We start from the raw sequence: 27,996 nt of genomic DNA on the forward strand, positions 1-27,996 counted from the left end.
CACAGCTTGGGGTGAAGTTAAAGCATTCAACTCACATTTGTAAGGTGCTGTATCCACTGAAGTTTCGCTAGCTCCTACATTCTTCATTATTTACAACTGTTTTGTCAGACCAGCAGCGCAGCCAGATAACTTCGCCCCTTCCCCTGTGTGCTCCGAGTGCATTAAGTGGCCAACATTCCACACTCTGTTTTGACGGTTGAAAAACTACATCATCCATGTACTTAAATACACTTATTTTTGCTGCATTTTCAGTGTTAACGTACTACTCACACCACTGACACTACAAAACGGTGTAGAATAGTGCAGAAGTGTTGTTTGGGACGCACCTAAGGACTTAAATATTGAATTGTTTCTCACCCACACCTATCATATCGCTTCAGAAGACATGGATTTAACCACTGAATTCATGTGGATTACTTTTATGCTGCCTTTATGTGTTTTTTGGACCTTCAAAGTTCTGGTCACCATTCACTTGCATTGTATGGACCTACAGAGCTGAGATCTTTTTTTAATATTTGTGTTTAGCACAAGAAAGTAAGTCATCACATCTGGGATGGCATGAGGGTGAGTAAATGATGAGAACATTTTCAGTTTTGGGTGAACTTTCCCTGTAACCATAGTTAACACCAAGATACCTCAGTTAGCTTACTTCAGTTATTATTACTGTTGTAAAATGAATTAACATGGTATCTCCTTCAAACAGTGTAAGGGGCCATTCAGATCGAACTTTAGGGTTGCCACCCGTCCCTTAAAATACGGGATCGTCCCGTATTTCAAGATAAAATGACGCGATTTGTCCCGTATTTAAGCTGGTCAGATGGCGTCACGATTAAATCGTTCCAGATCGCCAATTTAACATTGATATAAGTTAGAAAATTTGCCTACGGTGTGTAAGGGACCGTCGGAAAAGTCCACATATGGTGGTAAAACTGGAGTTTTTCTAAATGTTCAATAAGATCAAACAATGTATGAATCATAAAGGCAAGTACAAGTGAAGGAAAAAAATAAATACAATTATTTAAAATATGTATAAACCATCCAAAATGTATACATAAATAAAATAATGACAAATAATCGAAACAATTAAAAGAAATATATTTTTAACATAGCCTATTATTTTTTTATTTTTTTTTCATGGGTCAGGAAAGTTCTCATTTTAGCATATAAGAAAGGATATACTATTTTTATTAACGCATATTAACTCAACGCATTTATTGCTACAACTGTGGAGGATGTGGTTCCCCCCGTTTACGTAGAAAAATAATTAAAAACAGCGCAGAGGTACGAAAGGTGAGTTATGTGTGAACGGCCCCTAAAAAGCGTAGTGAATATTTGTCATTTTAATATGCTTTTGAATGGCATTGGCTACTGTAACGCTACCAAAGTTTTGTTTATTTTAGTAACAGTAATAACTGTTTGACGGAAACAATTACCATGTTATTTTCTTTTTTGAAAGGATGATGTCAAAATGTGTGTAAATAAGGAAGAAAGAATACCAAATGCAAAAACTTTGCTAGGTCTCGAGAAAATAAAAAATGAAAAGAAATGTAGAATCTCACAGAATGCCTTGCGCTGAGTCTCATTTCCCTGTGGTAGCTGTGATTACCTGTCGCGCAGGTAAATGTGTTCACTGTCGGAGGGTGGCGCCGTTATGTGTGAGAACCTGCGATTCCTTCCGTAACAGAAAGAAGGAAAAAACTCCAGTACCTGCCTACACTTGCTGCTGCATGGACAACACCCGAAAAAAAATATTTATACTTTTTACAAGCACCGCCGATCCATGAAACACAATATCTGGAATAGTTTTACATTGTTGGATATAATAAATCAATTATATCACCGGGTATAGACGGAATATCAAATGGAGGACTAGTAATAGTCACGTTAAGTCCCGGAGTTTCACCAGAAACCTGCAAGAGCTGCTCGAAGAGTCCACGCAGGACTGATACTTCAGTAAGGGTGTGAAACAGGAAGTACCTTTAATTCATCATGGTAAGTGCCCTTATAACCAGGAATAAAGTTTTAAAATACTTTAAACAATGCAAAATAACGAACTGCAGTTGCCACTAGATGCAAAGTAGTTTACAACTTGGCTGTAAATTATGTTTTGATAGATATGTTGGAAACATCATGAGATTTTTCAATGAAAGTTGCACTTTTAAAGTTTTATTGATGAAGATTTATCATATCAGATTGTGCCTGCCACAAACACCTTCAAAGTATTTTGTGACATTAGATGAGGAGAAAACATTCCAGAAGAATTCCTGAGGAGGGGATCTTTCTTGCTCGCATGCTGATTAAAATGTTTATGAAATTACCAGTAAAAAGATTGGCATATTGTGTTATCATTGGCACACACATAGGCTATATATAAATACACATACATTTATATGCTCATATTTATTGAAGCAGTTATCGATGTTTAGTGCTTGAGGGTGGGAAAAATGTGGCTTGTGTTTCTCTGTTTTGTTGAAAACGTACTTTGGATATGCCTGACTTAGCATGTCAGCTATACACATGCACAAAGACAAGGGATTACTTTTGTTGTAGTCCTAGTGCCTCTGTTCTTTTAGCTGAGGTTGCTTCAAGACTAGAGATGAACAGTTATCAGAATTATTATAATGTTAGATAAGACAAATTCAGTTTGAACTGTATTTGATAAAATGACTAAGGCTTTAAAGGCATAGTTCACACAAAAATGAAAATTCTCATCATTTACCCACCCTCATGCCATTCCAGATGTGTGATGTGTCTTCTGCTGCACACAAACAAGGATTTTTAGAAGGCTTAACTATGTAGATCCATTCAGTGCAAGTAAATGTTGACCAGACTCCAGTGGTTAAATCCATGTCTTTAGAAGCAATATGATAGGTGTGGGTGAGAGATCAATATTTAAGTCCTTTTTTACTTTAAACTCTCCTCCCTGCCGAAAAGGGGGCGATATGCACAAAGAATGCGCATCACCAAAAACAAAAGAAGAAGAATGTTAAAGTGAAAGTGGAGATTTATAGTAAAAAAGATCTTAAATATTGATCTCTCACCCACACCTATCATATTGCATCTAAAGACATGGATTTAACCACTGGAGTGTTATGGATTACTTTTATGCTGCCTTTATATGCTTTTTGGACCTTCAAAGTTCTGGTCACCATTCACTTGCATTGTATGGACATACAGAGCTGAGATATTTTTCTAAAAATCTTTGTGTTTAGCAGAAGAAATTGAGTCATACATATCTAGGGTGGCATGAGGGTCAGTAAATGATGAGAGAATTTTCATTTTTGGCTGAACTATCCCTTTAACGTTGCGTAAGGCTTAAGAATGTGCTCATAACAGAATGCATTTTATAAATTACATTTCCTGTATGTGTTGAACCACTCTCAACAAGTATTACCATTGGCTTCCAGTTAATCAGTATTTTCTTACACTTATTAACCAGATCTAAAGCTCAGTCCACATGCAAAAAAAAATGGCCCTTTGCAGATGAATAACATGTATTTAACAACTTTGTATCAGCATTGGGGGACTGGGTAGCTCAGCGAGTAAAGACGCTGACTACCAACCCTGGAGTCGTGAGTTCGAATCGTGGAGAGACTCCAGCCAGGTCTCTTAAGAAACCAAATTGGTCCGGTTGCTAGGGTGGGTAGAGTCACATGGGTTAATCTCCTCGTGGTCACTATAATGAGGTTCTCGCTCTTGGTGGGGCGAGTGGTGAGTTGTGCGTGGATGCCACGGAGAATAGCGTGGGCCTCCACACGTGCTACGTCTCTGCGGTAACGCGCTCAAGCCACGTGATAAGATGTGCGGACTGACAGTCTCAGATGCAGAGGCAACTGAGATTCATCCTCCGCCACCCGGACTGAGGCGAGTCACTACGCCACCACGAGGACTTAGAGCACATTGGGAATTGGGCATTCCAAATTGGGCATTCCAAAATGTGTCAGCATTCAGTTAGACCAAATGCAATAGATGTGTTGAAATAAATAACCTGTTCTATCTCTCTCTCTCACAAAGGGGAGCAAAGAGAAGTATCACTGGCAGACTCAGAATGTGAAGGTCAGCGGTGTGGATGACATGGTTCTCCTCTCCAAGATCAGCGAAGATGCCATCACAGATAACCTCAAGAAAAGATACATGGATGACTTTATTTTTGTATCCTTATGTGTATAATGAACAGGGTGTTCATCATGTCATAGGGTGACAGCACTCTGGTTTCTTACACGTAATAATTGGCCTCTTTCTTGCTTATTAAAAGGAAATGTATTAGGTTAAGGTTGACTGATATGCATTGTTCAGTTAAGAAAATTAAGATTCATTTTACAGTGCCCACTGTACAAGCCCTTAACCACAACTGTTCAGACATACATCGGTCCTGTGCTAATATCAGTGAACCCTTTTAAACAACTGCCGTATTTCTCAGACCGTGAGATCGAGCTGTATCAGGGAGCTGTAAGTAGAACAAATTTTCTCGACTTCAGCCTTCTGTTGGTGTCTGATACATTGTGCTTTACTTTGCCTTAAATACATTAACATGGAACTGAATTAAAGATCTACATTTCATTCATCATTCCTACCATGAACTAACAAGTTTATTTTTATTAACTAACATTAGCAAAGATTAATAAATGCTTTATATAAAAATATATTGTTCATTGTTTGTTCATGATACCTAACGCATGTTAATGAATGGAAACTTATTGTAAAGTGTTACCAATTTTTCTTTATCAAAAAAGCTATATTGTAAAGCCAAGACACCTATAAATTCATAAACACACTTTTGCTAGAAAGCATTTTCATAAGATTACTTATTTGTTTAGATCTATATCAGCCAGCTGCATAATGTTACTTTGGCAACACATTTAAAAGAATGTTCCAGGTTCAATACAAGTAAAGCTTAATTGGCAGCATTTGTGGCAAAATTGTTGATTACCACAAAAATAATTTCAACTTGTCCCTCCTTTTCTTTTGAAAAAGCAAAAATCTGGGTTACAGTGAGGCACTTACAATGGAAGTGAATGGTGCCAATCAGTAAATGTTAAAATACTCCCTGTTTCAAAGCCATAGCCACAAAACGTAAACAATATGTGTGTTAACATGATTTATGTGTGATAAAGCTTACCAGCATTACGCTGACATGACAACAAAGTTGTAATTTTGGATATAATATTACACAGATAAGCTTAGTAAGTAATTTTAGCACACTAAAATCATGTTAACAAGTATCAATTTTATGTCTTGTGGCTATTTTTTATTTTTATTTTAACTGTGTATTTGAATGTTTATGGACTGGCCCCATTCACTTCCATTGCAAGTGCTTTTATGTTACAGTGATGATTTTTTTTTTTTTTTTTTTTTTTTAATAAGGCATGTTTTATTCAGAATTTTTGACAAATATTGGCTATCACAACAGTTTACAGCTGAAAACATCTGGAAAACCTTTGCATTTCTGACCCTAAATGAAGGAATGAAATGGTATTGTCAACAACAACAAAATATATCTAGTCTTTCATCCAGGCTCGATTGAGCCTAACTTGTATTGAACTCGGAATGTTCCTTTAAATTGGCACAGCTCAACAACAATGCAACTTATCACAAACATTCAAATGTTTGCAAGGCATAAAACTACATTTGTATGACCAACAAACAAATTCTGTTGTTCTCAGGCACAGTATGAGAATCCCCCCCACATCTACGCTTTGGCTGACAACATGTACCGCAACATGATGATTGACTCAGAGAACCAGTGTGTTATTATCAGGTCAGAGATCAGACCTGTACACCAGTGCCCTGAGGCACTTTAATTATGTTTGATTTTTTTTTGCATGGCATCAAAGGTTTGCATAATGTGTGATATGAGTGTGTTAATAATGCAGTGGAGAGAGTGGTGCAGGAAAGACTGTGGCAGCCAAGTACATTATGAGCTACATTTCGAAAGTGTCCGGAGGCGGGCCTAAAGTTCAGGTGAGTTTATAATGCACCAGATGGCTATTTAGTTACAGTGTACCTAATTGAACTGGTAGAAACCTAACATTTAAAAAAAAAAATCACCAAGATCAGTGGTTTCGACACTTTAACACCACACAGCCCCATCTTATATATGGCAATTGTCCGATTTTTAATTATAATAACCAATTACTTGGAGCATTACATTTGTGTATCAGAAACAATTTAGACACATTTCTGTTATAAATAATGATTTTATTGAGATGAATGGGCCTTAAATGCTTGCTGATTTTTGTTTTCTTCTGGTGACTGTATGGAACTAGACAAACTTGCTTTCGTGCCATTATAAAAATTGTTGCTACTGTTTGACGACAGATGTGCTTGTAACTGCAAGATTATGTGGTTGAACGGTGATTCTGTCTGTAATGCAAAATTATATATGTCAATAGAACACTGTCATGGATGCCAACAGGTAAATTTACAGAGAAACATTCAGCTATTATAAAATATATTCTATTATATATATATATCTGCACACCTCTTTTTGGAACCGCTGACCTAGATAGTTGTCATGGTAGTGGGTGAACAAAACAAAGTCAAATTTTAAAGAGTGATCTCTTTGTTTACCCGTTCTGTGACATTTAACTCTTTGTGCCAGTAGAAGAGTACTTTCCCAGAGGAAAATGTAGATACAGATTTAGCGACTCATGATTGGATGTGTCTATATGGAGCTGTCCATTACCAAATTTGACAAAAACAAGTATCGATTAGACTTTGAAAGGGAAGATCAGGGAACTATGAAAATGGCACCATTTAAAGTGCATTCAGTGTTAAAGCAAATTAATAGTATACAAGAATCCGTGTGTGTGTGTGTGTATGTGTGTATGTGCATTCATGGCATACTGTATCTGCCTGTGACCTATTGTTTCCTCTCTTAGCATGTTAAAGACATCATTCTGCAGTCCAATCCCCTACTTGAGGCATTTGGGAATGCCAAGACCGTGCGCAACAACAACTCCAGTCGTTTTGTAAGTCTCTCCTGAGCCATTTGTCTCCGAATTATTGAGGTTTAAGTAAAGATAACTCAGATTAATGATATGAATGAGCTGAAAGTTGTGCCTGGATAAAAGACTAGATATATTTTGTTGTTGTTGACAATACCATTTCATCCCTTCATTTAGGGTCAAAAATGCAAAGGCTTTCCAGATGATTTCAGTTGTAAACCGTTGTGATATCAGCCAATATTTGTCAAAAATTCTGAATAACATTTAAGAAAAAAAACTATTTTTATATATATTAAATAATTGAATTATTAATACGTATTATAGGTTTGATGAATTATTTATACAAAAATATTATTTGGATATATATATATATATATATATATATATATATACACACACACACGCATACATACAGTTGTGCTCAAAAGTTTGCATACCCTTGGAGAATTGGTAATATATGTACCATTTTTAAACAAAACATGAGTGAGCAGGCAAAACACATTTCTTTTATTTCTTATGGGATACATATTCAACTGTAGGTTATAACAGAATGGCACAATCATAAAACAAAACATGGCAACAAAGAAAAAAATTAAATGACCCCTGTTCAAAAGTCTTCATACCCTGAGTTCTTAATACTGTGTATTGCCCCCTTTAGCATCAATGACAACATGCAGTCTTTTGTAATAGATGTCTATGAGGCCCCAAATTCTTGCAGGTGGTATAGCTCCCCATTCGTCTTGGCAAAATGCCTCCAGGTCATACAAAGTCTTTTGTCGTCTTGCATGAACCGCACATTTGAGATCTCCCCAGAGTGGCTCGATGATATTAAGGTCAGGAGACTGTGATGTCCACTCCAGAACCTTCACCTTTTTCTGCTGTAACTGCTGGAGGGTCAACTTGGCCTTGTGCTTAGGGTCATTGTCATGCTGGAAAGTCCAAGAGCGTCCCATGCTCAGCTTTCATGCAGAAGAATGCAAATTGTCTGCCAGTATTTTCTGATAACATGCTGCATTCACCTTACCATCAATTTTCACAAGATTCCCCGTGCCTTTAGAGCTCACACACCCCCAAAACATCAGTGTGCCACCACCATGCTTCACAGTGGGGATGGTATTCTTTTCACTATAGGCCTTGTTGACCCCTCTCCAAACGTAGCGTTTATGGTTGACCATAAAGCTCTATTTTGGTCTCGTCACTCCAAATTACAGTGTGCCAGAAGCAGTGAGGCATGTCAAGGTGTTGTCGGGCATATTGTAACCGGGCTTTTTTGTGGCATTGGCGCAGTAAAGGCTTCTTCCTTGCAACTCGACCATGCAGCTCATTTTTGTTCAAGTATCGTCGTATTGTGCTCCTTGAAACAACCACACCGTCTTTTTCTAGAGCACCCTGTAGTTCTCCTGAGGTTACCTTTGGGTTTTTCTTTGTATCCCGAACAATTCTTCTGGCAGTTGTGGCTGAAATTTTTCTTGGTCTACCTGAACTTGGCTTGGTATCAAGAGATCCCCGAATTTTCCACTTCTTAATAAGTGATTGAACAGTACTGACTGGCATTTTCAAGGCTTTGGATATCTTTTTATATCCTTTTCCATCTTTATAAAGTTTCATTACCTTGTTACGCAGGTCTTTTGACAGTTCTTTTCTGCTCCCCATGGCTCAGTATCTAGCCTGCTCAGTGCATCCACATGAGAGCTAACAAACTCATTGACTATTTATACACAGACACTAACTGCAATTTAAAAAGCCACAGGTGTGGGAAATTAACCTTTAATTGCCATTTAAACCTGCATGTGTCACCTTGTCTGTCTGTAACAAGGCCAAACATTCAAGGGTATGTAAACTTTTGATCAGGGCCATTTGGGTGATTTCTGTTATCATTATGATTTAAAAAGGAGCCAAACAACTATGTGATAATAAATGGCTTCATATGATCACTATCCTTAAATAAAAGGCTTTTTTTTTTTTTTGCATGATCAGTCATATTTTCAAAATCAATGCCAAAATTTCACAATTTCTGCCAGGGTATGCAAAATTTTGAGCACAACAGTGTGTGTGTATATATATATATATATATATATACTTTTTAAATTAATTATAAAAAACTGATTTCACCTAAACATTGCATTTGTATAACATATTTTATTAGTTATATTTAATTTCATTGTAATTTGTTGATAATATTTTTAAAATATAATTTTATGAAATAATATATTTTTTTAGTTTAGTACTGAAAGAGTACTACTTAAGCCCCTCTGCTGTTTGGTCCCTGGAATTGATGTGCAGTCCTGTTCTAAGAATGTAATTTAAACTAGAGCATGCTGGTTCTCAACATGTAACAACTTGTTGGTGCTGCAGGATTTGAGTGTATGATTGCAGTTTGTGAAGTTGTACTTTAGTAGGTTTTAACATTCATTTTCTTTCCTGCAGTCGTACGTCAACACAGAGAGATGAGAAAACAAGCTTTGAGTTCTTTGCATGATATCTTTGTCATGATGTTTATTTCATACCACAGGGAAAATACTTTGAAATTCAGTTCAGCCGAGGGGGAGAACCTGATGGTGGAAAGATCTCTAACTTTCTGCTGGAAAAATCCAGAGTCGTGTCTCAGAACCATGGTGAAAGGAATTTCCATATATATTACCAGGTAAAGCATTGAACTCATGGAAACACATTCAGGAAAAGGTCATTTCAGGTTATGACGAGTTATGCAATCTGGCAAATTGTTCTATGTCATGATAGAGAAGTGTGAGTTTATCCATTTAAAGGGAAAGTTCACCCAAAAAGGAAAATTTGGTCATCATTCCCTCACTCTCATATTGTTCCAGATCGAGTGACTTACCTTCTTCTGTCGAACACTGAAGGCCCTGGTATACTTACAGCAAAGTTCTTCTTAGTCCTTCACTCAGAGCCAATAAGAAGTTCGAAAGAGCTGAGCAACAGTGTACTGTTTGCAAACATTCAAAGCATTAATTTTGAGGATGCACAAGACCATGCAAAACCTTAACTAATATGATATTAAAATGTTAGTATAATTCCTCATTCTATGAGTAGAGTTCACATGAGATCGGTAAAAGTTGCTCTTTTTTCACTCTACGATGATTTAAAGTAATATAAATGCAGTAGATAATGTGTCATTTGTCATGTTTACATTCTGCATTCGTGCCGCTAACACGCTGTACAAACTTTGCATGCCCATGTGTTTATGTTGACTGATCTTAAATGACTGAACAATAGAAATGGTCAGATCAATCCTTAAGTATTGATATTTCCGATACTGATGTTGTATCGAGAATATCAATCCTCACATAAAAATATTGATAAGTATTTTTTTAATTAGTGATGTTATTATTTAGTTACTATTAAAATGAATGCATATCACAAGCAGTCACTGAAAGCGTTTGAGCCGCTTGGCTGAGGTCATTTTGAAAGAAAAACAAACAGAATCTGGAGTTAATTCACACTAAATAAGGACAAATCTAAACGAGACATTTATTATGATAGGCTTGTTTGTAAGTTTATTTAAATTAAAAGTTGTTTAAACATGGATTGTTTTCTTTTGTTGTTGATCAATGATACCCTTTCATAAATTAACCATGGTTTTATGGCAGAAACCATGGTTTTGATACAATTAACATTGGTTTTACTGCAGTAATTCTGTACTATCCATATAGTAACCATGGTTTTACCATAGTAATATTGTAGTAACTATGGGTATTTTTTTTTTTTTTTTACTATGGTTTTACTGCAAATACAGTATAATCGTTAAACTATGGTAACTGTCACTGATCTCTATTATAGATATACATTTTAATTTTTACATTTAGTCATTTAACAGAAGCTTGTATCCAAAGCAACAAAATGAGGAACATAAGCAATTTGTCATACAAAATGTTTTTATTTATTTATTTTATAAATATTGAATGCAAGTTCCTTATGTTTGTGGATTGATTAAATGCTCGTGGAGGAGACATGTCTTCAGCTGTTTTTTGAATATTGAGAAGGATCAACAGATCTGGTGGGGGTTGGAAGGGCAATCCACCACTGAGGAACAGAGAATGTGAATGATCTGGAGGGCAACTTTGTGCCTTGTTGAAATGGAACCACCTGGCGTCACTCATTCTTTGATCGCAGGGAGCGAGACCGGACAGAGACCTGGAGTAGTGAGTTGAAATAAGAGGGTGCTGTTCCATCGGCTGTCATGAAGGTAAAAGTCAAAGCCTTGAATTTGATGCGGCAGCTACAGGTAGCCAGTGGAGTGAGATCAAGAGGGGGGTGATGTGGGCCCTCTTTGGTTGGTTGAAGACCAGATGTGCCACCGTGTTCTGAACCAACTGCAGTGGCTTAATTTTACTAGTGAAGAGGCTGGTCAATAGAGCATTGCATTAGTCAAGTCTTGATATGAAAAGAACTTTGACCAGGAGCTGTGCAGCATATTCAGACAGGAAAGGTCTGATTTTCCTGATGTTGTGATGCGCATACCTGCAGGACCGGGCGGTTGAAAAGATGTGGCTAGTGAAGTTTAGCTGTCTTCAAACACCACACCCAGGTTCCTGACTGTCCTGTTTGGAGTTAGTATTGTTGAACCAAGATGAATTGCGAGGTTGTGGTCAACAGATGGGTTGGCAGGGATTACCAGAATTTCTGTCTTGGCAAGGTTGAGTTGAAGGTAGTATTCCTTCATCCAGGCTGAGATATCTGAAAGGCAGGCTGAAATACGAGCTGAGACGGTGGGGTTATCGGGATGGAATGACAGATAGAGCTGCGTATCATTTGCATATCATCTGCGTAGCAGTGATAGAAGAAACCATAAAGATCAGTGGTTACTCTAGTAAAACCATGGTTAATTTTCATATGGTTAAAAGGTTTAGAAGTCTAATAATTTCCCCTTTAGACCTATACATGTAAATAAAAGATTAAAAAAATAATATTTAAAAGTATCCTACTCATTTTATCACAATATTTGCAACAAAAATAATCTATTTAATAAATGTATCAGTATCCTCGATATTGGCCTTGATATAACTTTTTATTGGATCGAAAAGCAAATAAGTGGTATCGCCTATCCCTTCTATTAAACGATAAAAACGCTACAGTACTTTTAAGTATCCTTCATGTTGGTACTAGTAGTTCTTCTCTGACATTTCTGTGTTTTTCAGCTCTTAGAAGGGGCCACAAAAGAGCAGAGAGAAAATTTAGGCATCACCACCCCTGACTACTACTTCTATTTAAACCAATCCAGCACCTACACTGTGGAGGATGTCAATGACAAGAAGGAGTTTGCAGACACTATGGTGGGTTTGAGATCATGTATCCTAATACAAACCTTCTGGTTGTATTCCTGCATATGTTTTTGAATTCACTCTTTCACTTTACACCACCCTGATAATGATATTGTGTTTTAAGGCTGCTATGTCAGTTGTGGGTCTATCCATGGAAGATCAGGACACTGTGCTGCAGATTGTGGCAGGAATTATTCATCTTGGCAACATTGCTTTCAGAGAAGAGGGCAACTATGCAGTGGTGGAGAGTGAAGACTGTGAGTTCTTCAATACATTACAACATTATTTCATGTTTAGGATATAACATGTTGTAGCTGTGGCCTAGCAGTTTGTGCATATGCTCCAAACACATTGACCTGTGTTGTGCATACTCTATGGGAGATGCAGGTTCGAATCCAAACCTGATCCCATTTCCACCCTCTCTCCCCAGTAACATCCTTACCCCTCTTTGCTGTCTCTATCAACATAAAGGTCAAACTGCATCATAGCTGTAGATGCCTTGCATGTATATTCAAGTGAGGCATTAACAAAAGAGAAAAGAGAGTTTGCTGACAAAAGCTTTACAACCTTTTGGAAAATCATACTGATGGAATGTTGTGCTTCCTGCTGCCCTTCTCTGTCATTCTGCTGCAGTCCTGGCATTCCCGTCGTACTTGTTGGGAATCAATCAAGATGGTCTAAAGAAAAAACTAACCAGTCGCATCATGGATAGCAAGTGGGGTGGCAAGACGGAGAGTATTTCTGTCACCCTGAACACGGAGCAGGCCTCCTTCAGTCGGGACGCCCTGTCTAAAGCACTTTATTCTAGACTCTTTGACTACCTTGTTGATGTGAGTCAATCTGCTAGATTTTAGCGTTGTTGATATAAAACATGTCCATATACTTTTTATTTATTCAATATCAAGATTTGAAGTTAAATGTGTTTACAAATACTGCATATATATATATAACATATGAGATGTTATTCGTCTCACCACAATTGTACAGAGCAGTTATCTGAGTTACCATAGACTTTGTCAGTTCGAATCAGTCTCGCCATTCTCCGTTGACCTCTCTCATCAAAAGGGTGCTTGTATCCACAGAACTGCCGCTCAACGTTTTTTTGTTTTTGGCACCATTCTGAGTAAATTCTAGAGACTGTTGTGTGTGAAAATCCCAGGAGATCAACAGTTACAGAAATACTCAAACCAGCCCATCTGGCGCCAACAATCATCCATGCGATTATCTAATCAGCCAATCATGTGGCAGCAGTGCAGTGCATAAAATCATGCAGATATGGGTCTGGAGCTTCAGTTAATGTTCACATCAACCATCAGAATGGGGAAAAAATGTGATCTTAGTGATTTGGACCGTGGCATGATTGTTGTTGCAGACTGGCTGGTTTGAGTATTTCTGTAACTGCTGATCTCCTGAGATTTTCACACACATCAGTCTCTAGAATTTACTCCGAATTGTGCCAAAAACAAAAAACATCCAGTGAGGGGCAGTTCTATAGATGGAAATGCCTTGTTGATGAGAGAGGTCAACAGAGAATGGCCAGACTGGTTCGAACTGACAAAGTCTACGGTAACTAAGATAACCACTCTGTACAATTGTGGTGAGAGGAATATCATCTCAGAATGCTATTCTGAGATGCGGGTCAGCTCTGTTTTGTTTATATATATATATATATATATATATATATATATATATATATATATGGAATATTTGCAGGTCCATTAAAACTAGTCAAGGCAAAATGTACACTTAACCTTATACATACTTATATAAATGTACCATTCATTTACCCATAATTTACAGCATTTTGTAAAGTGTGATATGTATTTCTGTGGTATATATTTAAAAAAAGACAAAAATAAGGGCTTTGAATTAAATGGATTTCTGCTTGTTGTATTTGTAGGCTATAAACAAGGCTATGCAGAAAGACCGTGAGGAGTTAAACGTTGGAGTTCTGGACATCTATGGCTTTGAAATCTTTCAGGTAGATTTTGTTTTATTTTCTAAATGGATGTTCAATGCCTCTCCTGTATACTGTGTCTTCCTTTTTACATCATATTCATATTGAAAGTAACTTCATGCTTTCATCTTTCTTCAGAAAAATGGATTTGAGCAGTTCTGTATTAACTTTGTAAATGAAAAACTGCAGCAGATTTTTATCGAGCTCACACTGAAAGCAGAGCAGGTAAGCTTCTTTTTTTTTTTCTATTAACATTTTTTATTGATTCAAATAGTTCACAAATAAAAACAAAACAAATATACATTGAATTAAAATTGAACTCCCTCTATTACCCCTCCCCAATCACCAACCCCACCCCGACCCCCAACGAACATCCCCGTGGTCACACATAAGTACACACACACACACACACACACACACACACACACAAAAAGTCATAATAAGAAAAAATAAAGAATATAATAATCATACACATCTAAAACTATGCCTCTCTCTCCACAGCCCCTCCTTGAGAGTCACCCAAAAACTCCAAATAACAGCCCCATTTCCCATCAAATGACTCCCAGATCCCCAGCCTTCTATATGACACCTCCTCAAAAGCAGCCACCCTCCCCATCTCCACGCACCACTCTCGAAATGAGGGTGCTCGAGCCGACTTCCATCCCCATAACACAGTCTGTCTGCCTGTCATCACACTGGTCAGAACCCAATGTTTTATGTGTCAATCCCCTATTTTGATGACCGCCGCATCGCCTAAAATACAGAGTCTGGGGCAAAACAAAACCCGAGTGCCCAACATGTCACACACAAACTCTGAACCTTCAACCAAAAATCTTAACACACCCCCAAAAAACATAGGTTGTGTCTCCATCTTCTGATTGGCATCACCAGCAGGTGGGTGTGTCCTTAATACTAAGCCTATAAAATCTTGAATTGCATAAGGTGCACCCTTGCATCTCTAGATACAGACTTGATGTTTTTTTAAATCCTGGCTCACACTCCCTCCTCCAATACCAAGTTTAAGTCTTTCTCCCATAATCTGTTGATAGAAGTTAAAGCTCTGTCCCCCAGACTCTGAATTAGCAGGGAGTAATACACTGATGCCTCATGACCTTTTCCAAAAGCAGTAATCACCACTCCCAGAGCAACTGCCACTTTAGGGGGGTGTATGCTACTCCCAAAAATATACAGAGCAGATAGCGCAGCTGTAAATACCTAAAGAACTGAGATCTGGGGATCCCAAAATGTTGAACCAAATTTTCAGAGGATCTCAACACTCCGCTCTCATATAGGTCACCAAGTGTAGTAACCCCCCTCACAATCCACTCTGACCAGCAGAAAGAGGACTTATTAATACATAATTTTGGGTTCATCCATATGCTCGAGGCAACATTTAAATAAATGTCTGAATTAAACACTTTGGACACTTTTGTCCAAACTGAGAGCAAATGCGAGATGACGAGGTGTAACTTAACTTCTCTGATTAGTTTGATAGGCTTTGCAATGGCAAAATTCTTGTTCATTACAAAACTAGGGAGGGGCTCTCTCAGATGGAAGCGACCAATGAGCCAAATATCTGAGACTGAATGCATAATAATAAAACAAAATCTTGGGTAGGCCTGGCCCACCTTTGTCAATCGGCCTATGTAACTTATTGAAATGTAATCTGGGATGCTTACCATTCCAAATTAAGGACTTCGCTATGCTATCAAAATGCTTGAAATAAGAGTGGGGGACATCTACAGGGAGAGATGGTAGCAGGTAGATGAATTTTGGAATACAATTCATTTTAATAACATTAACCTTCCCAATCATAGATAAATGTAATGAAGCCCACCTGCCCACATCATTCGAAAACCTTTTTATTAAGGGATCAAATTAAACTCTAACTAAATCACACAAATTTGCTGGGAATAAAATGCCCAAATACTTAATGCCCTGTTTGGACCACTGGAAGACGCCCGGCTGAAAAGCCTTCGCTGGGCAGTATGCCGTCAGAGCCAAAGCTACGGATTTAGACCAATTTACTCTGTATCCTGAGAATTTAGAAAAGGAATTAATAATTCTGTGGAGGCAAGGCACAGATCATTTGGTGTCGGAGACGAATAATAAAATATCGCTTATGCTTAATAAAGCTTATGCTTGACTGACTTACTCCATTGACTTTATGAAGGACAATGCTTGTTGTGGGCATGTAAATATTTTGTGGCCATCCTTAGCATCTATTCTCAATTTGGCCAGGAACATCAGTGCAAAAGCGACCTTCCGTTGATGTATGATTTTCTTGCATTCCTCGAATCGATCACGTTTCTCTCTTGTTGAATTCGCAAAGTCTGGGAACAAGAAAATGCTGTGGTTCTTCCAAGAAAGCCTATCTTTACTCCTCGCCTCGCATAACACGAGATCTTTATCGGATGATCTCAGATATTTGGCCAAAATTGATGGGGGCCTGTCTCCCTCCGCGGATCTCCGAGCAGGAACTCTGTGAGCTCGCTCGATTTCCAGCTTATGGCCCGTTATGTCGAGCAGACTCGGAAAGAGCCCGTTCAGAAATTCCACCATAATCTGACCCTCTGCTCGCTCAGGAATTCCAACAATTCGGACGTTGTTTCGCCGGTTACGATTCTCAAGGTCTTCTAACTTTTCCCAAATGCGTTCCAAGTCCGCCTTGGTCGCTAGCGGTTTAGCAGCTAATTCCCTCTCCGATGACTCCAGATAATCGATCTGTTTCTCAACATCTGCCATTCTTGTAACCATCCCAGTGAATTTCATCTCCATGGCAGTAATCGATCGACGTATTACAGCAAGCTCCTCCAAGTCCGCAACGACCTTCGTCAGCATTGCCGACACGTTCATCAATCGTCGCCGAATTTCTTTCACCTCACTGGCCAAATTGAGTCCCTGGCTTTCAGCCTGCTGCTCGGGGCTTCAGCTTGAGCACGTAAGTGTCTTTTAATGTCTCAGAGCGCGAGGATTTTGAATTCTTTGACATATTGTCTTCCTAGAACAGTTAAGAATCAGGGTGTATCGAGTCCCACCGGTTTATGACACAAAAAGTATTAAAACTAGCAAAGTGTGCAGAGCTCGCCTTTCACACGTCCAAACCTCGCATGGCGCCACGCGACTCCTCAAGCTTCTTTTTAATAAACAGCTAAATATACAGATCTCAATGTCAACTTTTTCCAATGTTTTCCATTGTCTCCTTTGTAGGAAGAGTATGTACAGGAAGGAATCAAATGGACCCCCATTGAATACTTTAACAACAAAGTTGTTTGTGACTTAATTGAGTCCAAAGTGGTGAGTTTATACTCTCTTTAAAGATTCCAGTTGGTCTGTATCAAAGTCTTAGTTTTAAATGCATAACAACTCCCTTTCAACTAATGGCTTCTTATGGGCCATGTCTGTCTTATTAAAACAGAATCCTCCTGGTATCATGAGCATCCTGGATGACGTGTGTGCCACCATGCATGCGAAAGGAGAGGGTGCAGATCAGACTCTACTGCAGAAACTGCAGTCACAAATCGGCACTCATGAGCATTTCAACAGCTGGAACAAGGGTTTCGTAGTGCACCATTATGCAGGGAAGGTAAGAGACAACTCTCAACTCTGCACTATATAGAGTGTAACACTAGGGTCCTGGGAGAAAAATCCCATTCTTTTTCCCCACAGAGAAACTGATTTTTAATTATTTCATATAATATAGACCTAACATAAGTTTAGAGATTGTTAAGCAATGATATATGATTCTGTAGAGGCCTGAAGAAGTGTGATTTCAACTTAATAAAAAAAAAACAGTCATGTTTAAATAGCCAAATTCACTTTGAAAACGCAATAAAGCATTGCGAATGATGTAATTAAAGGAATATTCCGTGTCCGCTACAAGTTGAGCTCAATCAACAGCATAATGAATTAATTTCATGATTAATTTCCAAATATTGGCCCATCACTGTTGCACTCCACTAATATGAATACATCTGTTTACAATACATCTGCAGCAAAATACAGTTAATTAACTGGTAGATGTAATGTTTGAACTGTATACGTTTTTGATAGACTGTAGTAATGTGTGTGAAACACTCCCACCTATTGTGAATATGGTGTATGTGCATTGCATATGTCTGTGTTGTTTTACAAAATTGTCTTTTGTTTTATTTTTATTAAATTGTTTTTTTCCATTTAATAATTTCACTTAAACCAATAATTTTCCAAAGAAAATCAAACATGAAAAAAACCATATCAAATGTTGCTTCCCATTTTAGAAATATACTGTGTACATTGTTAGTTTTACCCATTAGTATGAATATGAATATGATACATAAATAAATACACAGGGTTTTCTGCAACTGAAAACTGATACTTTGAGTGTTTTGGAAAGTGCTTCCAGCAAGTAGAATGAAAGTAATATTGATTATATTATTTGAGTAACAAGATCCATATTTTTCCAGGTGTCTTATGATGTGAGTGGCTTCTGTGAGAGGAACAGAGATGTACTGTTCAATGACATCATTGAGCTCATGCAGAGCAGTGAGTTGTAAGTGTTGCTTATTTGGTTATTGTAACTTATTTTAGCTGGATTATAGCTAAAACTTTTTTTTTTTTTTAAACAAGCCTTCAGTGCACTCACGGTCCATGGTTGCAGAACATCTGCAGTTTCATGTCGTAGTGAATTCATAAATCACATAAATAAATCATAAAATCAATATGGTAGACCATTTTTATGGTGGATTTTAAGTTGTTTTTTCTTGTGAGAGATATTGTGTGGCATATTACTCCATAGTATAGAACTTGGCTGTATGATTTTGTCTTCTGTGTGCTGGTAAGAGATTTTTGAAATCATGTCTTTTGCTTTTCATCTGGATCCAAAGCCCTTTCATCAGAGATCTGTTCCCAGAAAACCTTGAGGCTGAGAAAAGGGGCCGTCCCACCACTTCAAGTTCAAAGATCAAGGTAAAACATCTAATTCACAGACTATAGAAATGCACAATAGAAATACAACTATATGTAATCTAATATAAAGCACACATGCTTCATTTAAGATGGAGCTTTACCACTAAGAGAGAAAATTCTACAGTGGATATAAATGTTTTTTTTAAAGTTTTGCTCAATAGAGGTAGACAGATATATCCGTTTTACCGATTAAGAGGTGCCAATAGTTACTTTTTGGAACTACCGGTTATCGGCAAAAACCTATGACGAAATCAATTTTAAAACTATAGGCTGATTAATCAGTTATCTGCCTTTTCCACCACCTTAGTTATCAGTATTGGCAAAAGCCATCATTGTTCGTCCTCTACTGCTCACCTCTGAACCCAGAAATTGCACTTTAGCTCAAATGGTAGAGCATGGTACTAGTAACGTCAAGGTCATGGGTACAATTAAATGTATACCTTGAATGTTTTGTAAGTGGCTTTGGATAAAGCATCTGCCAAATGCATAAATATAATGTATGTAAGTGCGATCTCTATATCCAGTAATCGTAAACAATTATCTCCAATTTAAACATTTTATATTTACTCTGTTATCCCTCCACAGAAACAGGCAAATAATCTAGTCCAGACTCTAATGAAGTGCACCCCTCACTACATTCGATGCATCAAGCCCAACGAGACCAAAAAACCTCGTGACTGGGAGGAGAGTCGCGTCAAACACCAGGTGGAATATCTGGGACTGCGGGAGAACATCCGTGTGCGCAGGGCCGGTTACGCATTCCGCCGCGCCTTTAAGAAATTCCTGCAAAGGTACTTTTAAAATCATCACTAATCAATCCCTCAATGATGTCAAATGCTATATATGGGCATTTTTATAAGTTTCATTTACAAACTGTAATGACATACTTGCACAGATATGCTATCTTGACCAAAGAATCTTGGCCTCAGTGGCGTGGAGATGAGAAACAGGGTGTCCTACACCTTTTAAAATCTGTCAACATGGACTCAGACCAGTATCAACTGGGCAAGACCAAAATCTTCATCAAGGCCCCAGAATCGGTATGTTTTTTTTTTTTGGTAACTTCGGTAATGCTGTGTGCTGCAGATGTTTTCTTGAAAGTAAATTGTGGTAATCTAATTCATTAACTGAACATTTGGAATCAGGTTATCTTCCTACTGAGCCCCTTTGAGGGCAGGGCGGGATATATGGTTTTACTGTAGTAATATTGTAGTAACTATGACAAGTACGTTAAATAACCATCTTTTTTGGTGGAAAGCATGGTTTTAATACAACATACTGTATCATGTAGTAACCATAGTTTTACTATAGATTAACCATGGTAATTCTTGTGGTTACTATAGTTTTATCTCAAATTTGTAGTAAAACCATAATAAGCACAAAATTATTATTTTTATTACCATAGTTTTCATTTTCTTTATTATTACTATGGTATGACTACAAATATCAGGGTTAAAATATGGTTACTATAGTAAAACCATGGTAAATTTATTGCGAGGGCTCACAAAACTTTTGCGAGGGCTTACAAAACTTGTTGCAAGGACACACAAACTATTGTAAGGACCGGCACACTATTGCGAGGGCACGCAAAACTATTTCAGAACTATTTCTTCCTGTGTTGCCTTTGTAAATAATTTTTCTTAGGTGGGTCGGTTTGTTTTAGTCATGGACAAACTGAATTACTTTGCTGTTTGGCAACTCAAATGCATACCTCAGGCATTATGTGCAGCGTTAAGAAGTAATTCAGTCACACTAAATTAATATCAGAAATTCCTTCATTTTTCGAATGGCCTCTTGTATGGTTGAATTTCCTAAACCCTTATTATGGAGAATGGAATCCATATGTTTTGCCATTGAGTGCAACAGGTCTGGTTCCAGGAGTAAAAACCCCATAATTATTTTCCATAAATTAATTGATTTTCAACTAAAACTTATACACCTTTAAAGACAAACCAACCGTGAACTCCAAGGTTGTTCATTGATGGTATATGCCTTTTTTGAAGCCAGCAGTCTGTGTTATTTCAACTTCACTGTTTAAAAATCATGTTTATTAGTAGAATTCCTGGTGAACAACTACATTACCCATGGTCCAGCAGAGAAAGGTCCACCAATCAGACAACCGCAGCCAACAAAGTCCAGCAGCAAGCGCCCCCTTCCAGGACACACTGTGAATGATGCAATCGAGTCGGTCTCCCTAAAGCCTCAAACAACATAAATATTAGAATATTTTGCATTAAACCTAAAATATCAATAGTTTTATATATTTCCATCGTTTTTTATTCGATTATGTCATGTCCAATGCTTCATGGGATTGTAGTTCGTACCCTAGTGAAAGACAGTAAGTATACAGTCTTGTACCTTTGTCTTTTTGTCCGATTTTCAAATACTTTTTTGCTTCAAATCAAAGTTTGCAATGCTATGATTCACATTGGAGCTGGTTGGTTTGGTTCATGGCTTACAACTCTTTTATGAAGGATTTTACGAAAAGACTATGAAAAAATGAATGGGAAAAATACTTTCCGAACCCAGGCGTCTGAAAAGGTGGGCGGTGAATGTTGCGCTCAGTTGTCCTATGAAGTTAAGTGGGTGGGAAACCATAGTTGTTTGGTCATTTGGTGATATTTTGTGATCTCATGCTCATCTATGCATTTTGTTGACATTCTGAATCTCTGGTGACTGTAAGTATGTCATGTCAGTAAGCTTCCTCTGTCATCTTCAGTTGTTTCTACTGGAGGAGATGAGGGAAAGAAAGTACAATGGATATGCTCGGGTAATTCAGCAAGCCTGGCGCAAGCACATCGCTGTGCGCAAGTATGTCCGTATGCGAGAGGAAGGTAAGAGCTCACTCTAATTCCTCTGTCAATACAAATAGAAAAAAATGTCCTTTTCTATATAATATATAGTATATAATTTATAATCTAAACTCACTGAGCACTTTATTAGGAACACCTGTACACCTACTTATTCATGCGATTATCTAATCAGCCAATTGTGTGGCATCAGTGCAATGCATAAAATCAGGCAGATAAGGGTCAGGAGCTTCAGTTAATGTTCACATCAACCATCAGAATGGGGAAAAAATGTGATCTCAGTGATTTTGACCGTGGCATATTTTTTTGTGCCAGATGGGCTGGTTTAAGTATTTCTGTAACTGCTGATCTCCTGGGATTTTCAAGCACAACAGTTCTAGAGTATATTCAGAATGGTGCCAAAAACAAAAAACATCCAGTGAGTGGCAGTTCTGCGGATGGAAAAGCCTTGTTGATGAGAGAGGTCAATTGAGAATGGCCAGACTGGTTCGAGCTGACAGAAAGGCTACAGTAACTCAAATAACCACTCTGTACAATTGTAGTGAGCAGAATAGCATCTCATAGAATGCACAACACATTGAACCTTGAGGCAGATGAGCTACAACAGCAGAAGACCACGTCGGGCACTTTATTATGACTATGCTCAGTGAGTGTATAAATAATGTTTCATCTAAAGTCTGTACAAGTTAATATACACAAGACTATACACAAAGTAAACTTGTGTAAAATGCTCAATATGGGGTTTGAGCTTAGCCATGGTCTACGTACCTGGCACATTGAGCCTTGGTTGCATGAAATGCGCTGTCTCGGTGTCAAAAAGCACCTTCCCCCAAAATATTGGATTTTAGAACACAATGAAGTGTACTTTCTTGTAAATCACATTTGCTTTTTTGCTGATTTCAGCATCTGACCTCCTGTTGAATAAGAAGGAGAGACGGAAGAACAGTCTGAACCGCAATTTCGTAGGCGACTACCTCGGCACAGACAACCATCCAGAGATTCGTCAGTTTGTGGGTCGCAGGGAGAGGATCGACTTTGCTGACGTCGTGGTCAAATATGATCGCAGGTTTAAGGTACAACTCGTCTGCTACTAAATCATTAGCTTGTCTCACTGGACACGCAGAAACTCGTGTGATAAAATTGACACATTTTCAAAAGTATTTTGTGTTTGTTTACCGAAGCAGCTTGCCAACAGATGTGTCCTTCTTCACATGCACTTCATCTGATATATTTCATGTGGCTATGTGCTCACATGCTCTTTCATTGCCTACAGACTGTCAAGCGTGACCTCATTCTCACCCCTAAGTTCCTCTATCTGATTGGACGTGAGAAGGTGAAACAGGGTCCTGAGAAAGGCCAGATTCGGGAGGTCTTGAAGAGGAAGATCGAGGTGGAGAAGATCCAGTCTGTCTCTCTCAGGTAATCTATCATGTAAAATGCATAATAACCTTTAGAACTTGAAAGTTCTCCCAACATGCAAGCTTGAAAAGACTCAATAATACATGCATTTATGTCAGAATGAAAGATCTGAATCAAGGTTTTGTAACCCCAAAGTTCTTAGTTCATGTTATTGTTGTTTCACAAAATTGCATATGCCTACTTTTAAACGTTTGTCCATTGCATGTATTTCTGTTCTCACAGCACACTACAGGATGACATCTTCATTGTGCATGAGGAGCAATATGATAGCGTGCTGCAGTCTGTCTTTAAAACTGAGTTCCTCAGTCTTCTGTACAAGCGTTACGAAGAAAAAACCCGGAAAAAGCTGCCACTTAAGTTCAACAACCTGTAAGCATCACTTTCATTATACTGTAGCTGTTTTCCTCACTGTGAAAAGTGCCGTAATTGTGTCACACTGTTGGTCTTGTTTATCAAAGACAAATGGCTCTTAGACATTTTACTCTCTTGCAGACTTGAATTTAAGGTTAAGAAAGGTGGCTGGGGTCCGTTTGCCTCTGCTGGTTCTCGACAGATCCAGTTTCAGATGGGACAGGGTGATGATGCAGTTCTGAAGCCCAGCAGCAAGGTCTTAACTATAAGCATTGGACCAGGTCTCCCTAAAAACGCAAGTGAGTGTTGAAATTTTACATTAATGTTGTAAAATAAAACATTTATAAAGAGTTTAGTAAAAAATTGTTTAGGAAGTTATGCAATTCTGCATTTTTACCTCTGATCAGTTGTGTGTTGTCTGTTAACAACTATATTATTACAACCATATTAATACAACAATGCAATCACTATCTAGTGCACCTACAGCTGCAACAACATTTTTGCAGATAATTTGGCTATGGCGGACATTAATATTTAATCATCCCTACAGGACCCACTCGCCGTGACAACCGAAAGAGTAGATACGTGGGAAACCAGAATCGCAACACAGGCCAGTATTCACGTGGTAAGACCATAGTACCACTATTTACACAAGACTTTCAAAACTACCTTTGACTAGAGGTAAAAATGTTTTATATTGCCTGTGATTTAAGAACCTTCTAAGACTGATGGTCAAAGAAGAGGAACCCAGGGCCTGCAGCCCTCCATTAGGCACTCTCTGCTGCGTCAGCAGTCCAGTATGGATCAGCCCACCCTTCCCAGACTCCAGGGATCTCGCCGCAGTCAGCACGAGAGCAAGATCTACACTGATATGGGCTTCATGAATGTTCCTGACCAAGGCGTGGCAGGGTGAGATGAAGTGGATCGTATGACAGCAGGAAGATCTGATAAAAGAGAGCTCTCAGTTTGTAAAAGCTGTGAGGAGAAAATACTGTAGTATATGATTCTTCAGTAAGGGGAACTTCTCTTCCCCCTGTGGTGATTTCAAAGAAAAAAAAAATGCTTAAAATGACCAAACTAGTTTTAAAGTATAGATTATATTAGCTTTTTTTTAAAAAAAAACTATTGTGTCTCTTTAATTTTTTTCCTAATTTTTAAAGAGTGTTGAAAGGTAAAATTTGTCATTTTCTTAGCCAGAATTTCTGAATTTTGGGCTTGTCATCTATGTACAAAACTTCCTCTCTTTATTAAATTTATAAAAAAAAAAAAAAAACATTTATATTAATATTAAATCAAAACTATATTGAAGAGGGGACCTGGGTAGCTCAGCGAGTATTGACACTGACTATCACCCCTGGAGTCGTGAGTTTGAATCCAGGGTGTGCTGAGTGACTCAAGCCAGGTCTCCTAAGCAACCAAACTGGCCCGGTTACTAGGGAAGGTAGAGTCACATGGGGTAACCTCCTCGTGGTCACGATTAGTGGTTCTCGCTCTCAATGGGACGCGTGGTAAGTTGTGCGTGGATCGCGGAGAGTAGCATGAGTCTCTGCGGTGTCTTGCACAACAAGCCATGTGATAAGATGTGCGGATTGACTGTCTCAGAAGCGGAGGCAACTGAAACTTGTCCTCCGCCACCTGGATTGAGGTGAGTAACTGCGCCACCACCAGGACCTACTAAGTAGTGGGAATTGGGCATTCCAAATATGGAGAAAAGGGGATAAATAATAAAAAAAACTGTATTGAAGCGTCTTAATAATATACTGTATTTATAATATATTAACTAATAAAATATTTTCGATATATTAAAACAAATATATTTTAATATGGTATTTATGAGTACAATTTGTAATTTTTTAAAACAAAGTATCACTGTCCCCAATACTGCTGTTATTTCCATCAAACCAAGCATTGCAGAGAAAAATTTTGTTTTTCCAAAAAAATTATTTATTATTAAAATGAAAAGTGATAGGAGCACATCTTGGTCAATGCTGCTCACATACACTTTGAAGTATTAATAGAAAATACATTTTAGAATTTCACATTGTGATCTGAGAGTAAGTCTATTATCAAATCGGTTAGTGTTCAATTCATGTATTTAGTTATTTACTATTTGCTGTTGCTCAGTTATTTGCTAGCTAGGTATTTGCTAGAAAATACAAGGCTTATTCATCTTTTTTTTTTTTTTTTTTTCAGAAAGTGAGAAATATCATTAACCAACACATAAAATCAAAATCCACTGGAAGGTTGATCAAGGCAATAATCAGATGCTTAGATTTCAGGACATGTGATAAATGTTTAACACAGTTAAAACATAGTTTGAGTATTTTTTCCCTTAAATTCAGTGAGTGTCATTTAGAGGTATTTTTAAAAGATGATTTTGTCCTCTTTATTGTTAGTGAGCACGTTTAATACAACCTTTTAAGTCGGGGCACAAGCTGAATAGTCGGTTTAGAGCTAATGATTAATCGTTGCAATAATCGCCCAAATAGTCGAATAATCACTCTTATAATAGTTAGATTAGTCGATTATCAAAATAATCGTTAGTTGCAGCCCTACTAGACTTGATGTTTTTTAGAATCCTAGACTACACTCCCTCCAATACCAAGTTTAAATCTTTCTCCCATAATCTCTTGATAGAAGTTGAAGCTCCGTCCCCCAGACTCTGAATTAACAGGGAGTAATACACTGATGCCTCATGACCTTTTCCAAAAGCAGTAATCACCACTCCCAGAGTATCTGCCTCTTTAGGGGGGTGTATGCTACTCCCAAAAATAGTACAGAGCAGGTGGTGCAGCTGTAAATACCTAAAGAATTGAGACCTGGGAATCCTAAAATGTTGAACCATATTTTCATAGGATCTCAACACTCCACACTCATATAGGTCACCGAGTTTATTAACCTTCCTCACAATCCACTCTGACCAGCAGAAGGGGGATTTATTAATATGTAATTTTGGGTTCAGCCATATGCTCGAGGCAACATTTAAAAAAATATCCGAATTAAACACTCTGGACACTTTTGTCCATACCAAGGGCAAATGCGAGATAACGGGGTGTAACTAAGGGTAAATGATTATTAATTTTTGGGTGAATTATCACTTTAATGATCTTTTACAAAGGAAACTAATATTATCTTTCTCTGCATTTCCTTTCTGCACTACAGAATGCAACGCAGACGATCGAAAGAGTACAAGCCTCCACCAGGGTCAGGGCGACCTAAACCCGGCCCCAAACCCAGACCCCGCACCCCACAATGCAAAGCACTGTACACCTATGATGCCCAGGACACAGATGAACTCAGCTTTCAAGTAGATGATATCATAGAAATTATATTTGAAGGTAATCAACATGACAAGAAAACTTTACAAAGTTATAGTCGTTGTTATTTGCAGTAGGTAGCTGCATTGACCACTTCTGTGCTCTCTGTCTAGATCCCTCAGGTTGGTGGCAAGGCCGTCTGCGAGGAAAGGAAGGCATGTTTCCTGGCAACTATGTTGAGAAGATCTAAATTGGAATGCTTTTGGATATGATTCTTATTCATTGTGATCACAAGTCCAACAAAGCTATCAAAAGTAATTCTGTATGTATGGGAGCCATAACACACAGTATACCCAAGTGAATGGATGTTTACTAAACTTGGAGCAAAAGGTGCCATTTTGACAAAAATGTGTTTAAATAATAAGGATACACATAATATAGTATAGGATACATTTTTACCACCTACTACAGTCAGATAAACTTTTATTATTTGATTATTTGTTTTATAGAAAGAGATATTAGATGTAAATGTAGAAGAAAATCATTATTGCTGATCATGTTAACCATTGCAAAACACCCAAGTTTTTTTAAAATATGTTTTTAAGAATTGAATGGATACATTAATATTTTAATGAACTGTATTTTACTGAAGTTGCATTTTAAAGATCTGCTTTTTTTACTGGTATTGTGCAGATGTATACAATCAGAAAAGGTATTTTCAAATACTCAGTGAACAAAAATAAAATGGAACCATTTGGTTCAAGGTTAATTTTGTTTTAAGATAACCTCAATATAATTAATTTGTCCATAATGTTTTAAAAGGATAGTAAACCCATTCTATATCGCAATTATTCTGTTTCAAACAGTATGGCTTGCTTTCTTCCGTGGAACACTGAAAGAGAAGTTTAGCAGAATGTTTGAGCTGTTCTCTGCCATACGATGAAAGTGAAATTGGACCAGGGGCTGTCAAGCTCCAAAAAAGCACCATAAAAGCAATGTTAAAGTAGTCATATGACTTGTGCACTATAT

At 37.8% G+C, this 27,996-nt stretch overlaps 1 protein-coding gene across 1 annotated transcript; it reads left to right on the forward strand.

Annotated features, from left to right (window-relative positions):
• The first annotated feature begins 1,672 nt into the window (after positions 1-1,672).
• LOC127453981 (unconventional myosin-Ie-like) lies at positions 1,673-27,932 on the forward strand. The gene is made up of 27 exons (XM_051720854.1): positions 1,673-1,992; positions 4,015-4,152; positions 4,360-4,449; positions 5,664-5,758; positions 5,874-5,961; positions 6,882-6,971; positions 9,460-9,591; positions 12,104-12,238; positions 12,351-12,483; positions 12,860-13,056; positions 14,127-14,207; positions 14,322-14,408; positions 17,394-17,480; positions 17,602-17,769; positions 18,629-18,714; positions 19,049-19,130; positions 19,716-19,921; positions 20,026-20,170; positions 21,850-21,964; positions 22,844-23,013; positions 23,214-23,359; positions 23,582-23,728; positions 23,852-24,009; positions 24,261-24,335; positions 24,424-24,619; positions 26,873-27,048; positions 27,141-27,932. The coding sequence occupies exons 1-27, from the start codon at positions 1,990-1,992 to the stop codon at positions 27,215-27,217; spliced, it is 3,303 nt and encodes a 1,100-aa protein (XP_051576814.1). The 5' UTR covers positions 1,673-1,989; the 3' UTR covers positions 27,218-27,932.
• Positions 27,933-27,996: the final 64 nt, after the last annotated feature.

This window comes from Myxocyprinus asiaticus, chromosome 16 (genome assembly GCF_019703515.2).
Source record: "Myxocyprinus asiaticus isolate MX2 ecotype Aquarium Trade chromosome 16, UBuf_Myxa_2, whole genome shotgun sequence".
NCBI lineage: Eukaryota > Metazoa > Chordata > Actinopteri > Cypriniformes > Catostomidae > Myxocyprinus > Myxocyprinus asiaticus.

Excerpts from the sequence above, each read along its gene's own strand:
- LOC127453981 (XM_051720854.1), top strand. Across the intron at positions 5,759-5,873 it reads AACCAGTGTGTTATTATCAG|TGGAGAGAGTGGTGCAGGAA; the intron begins GTCAGAGATCAG and ends TTAATAATGCAG. Across the intron at positions 19,922-20,025 it reads TTTAAGAAATTCCTGCAAAG|ATATGCTATCTTGACCAAAG; the intron begins GTACTTTTAAAA and ends ATACTTGCACAG.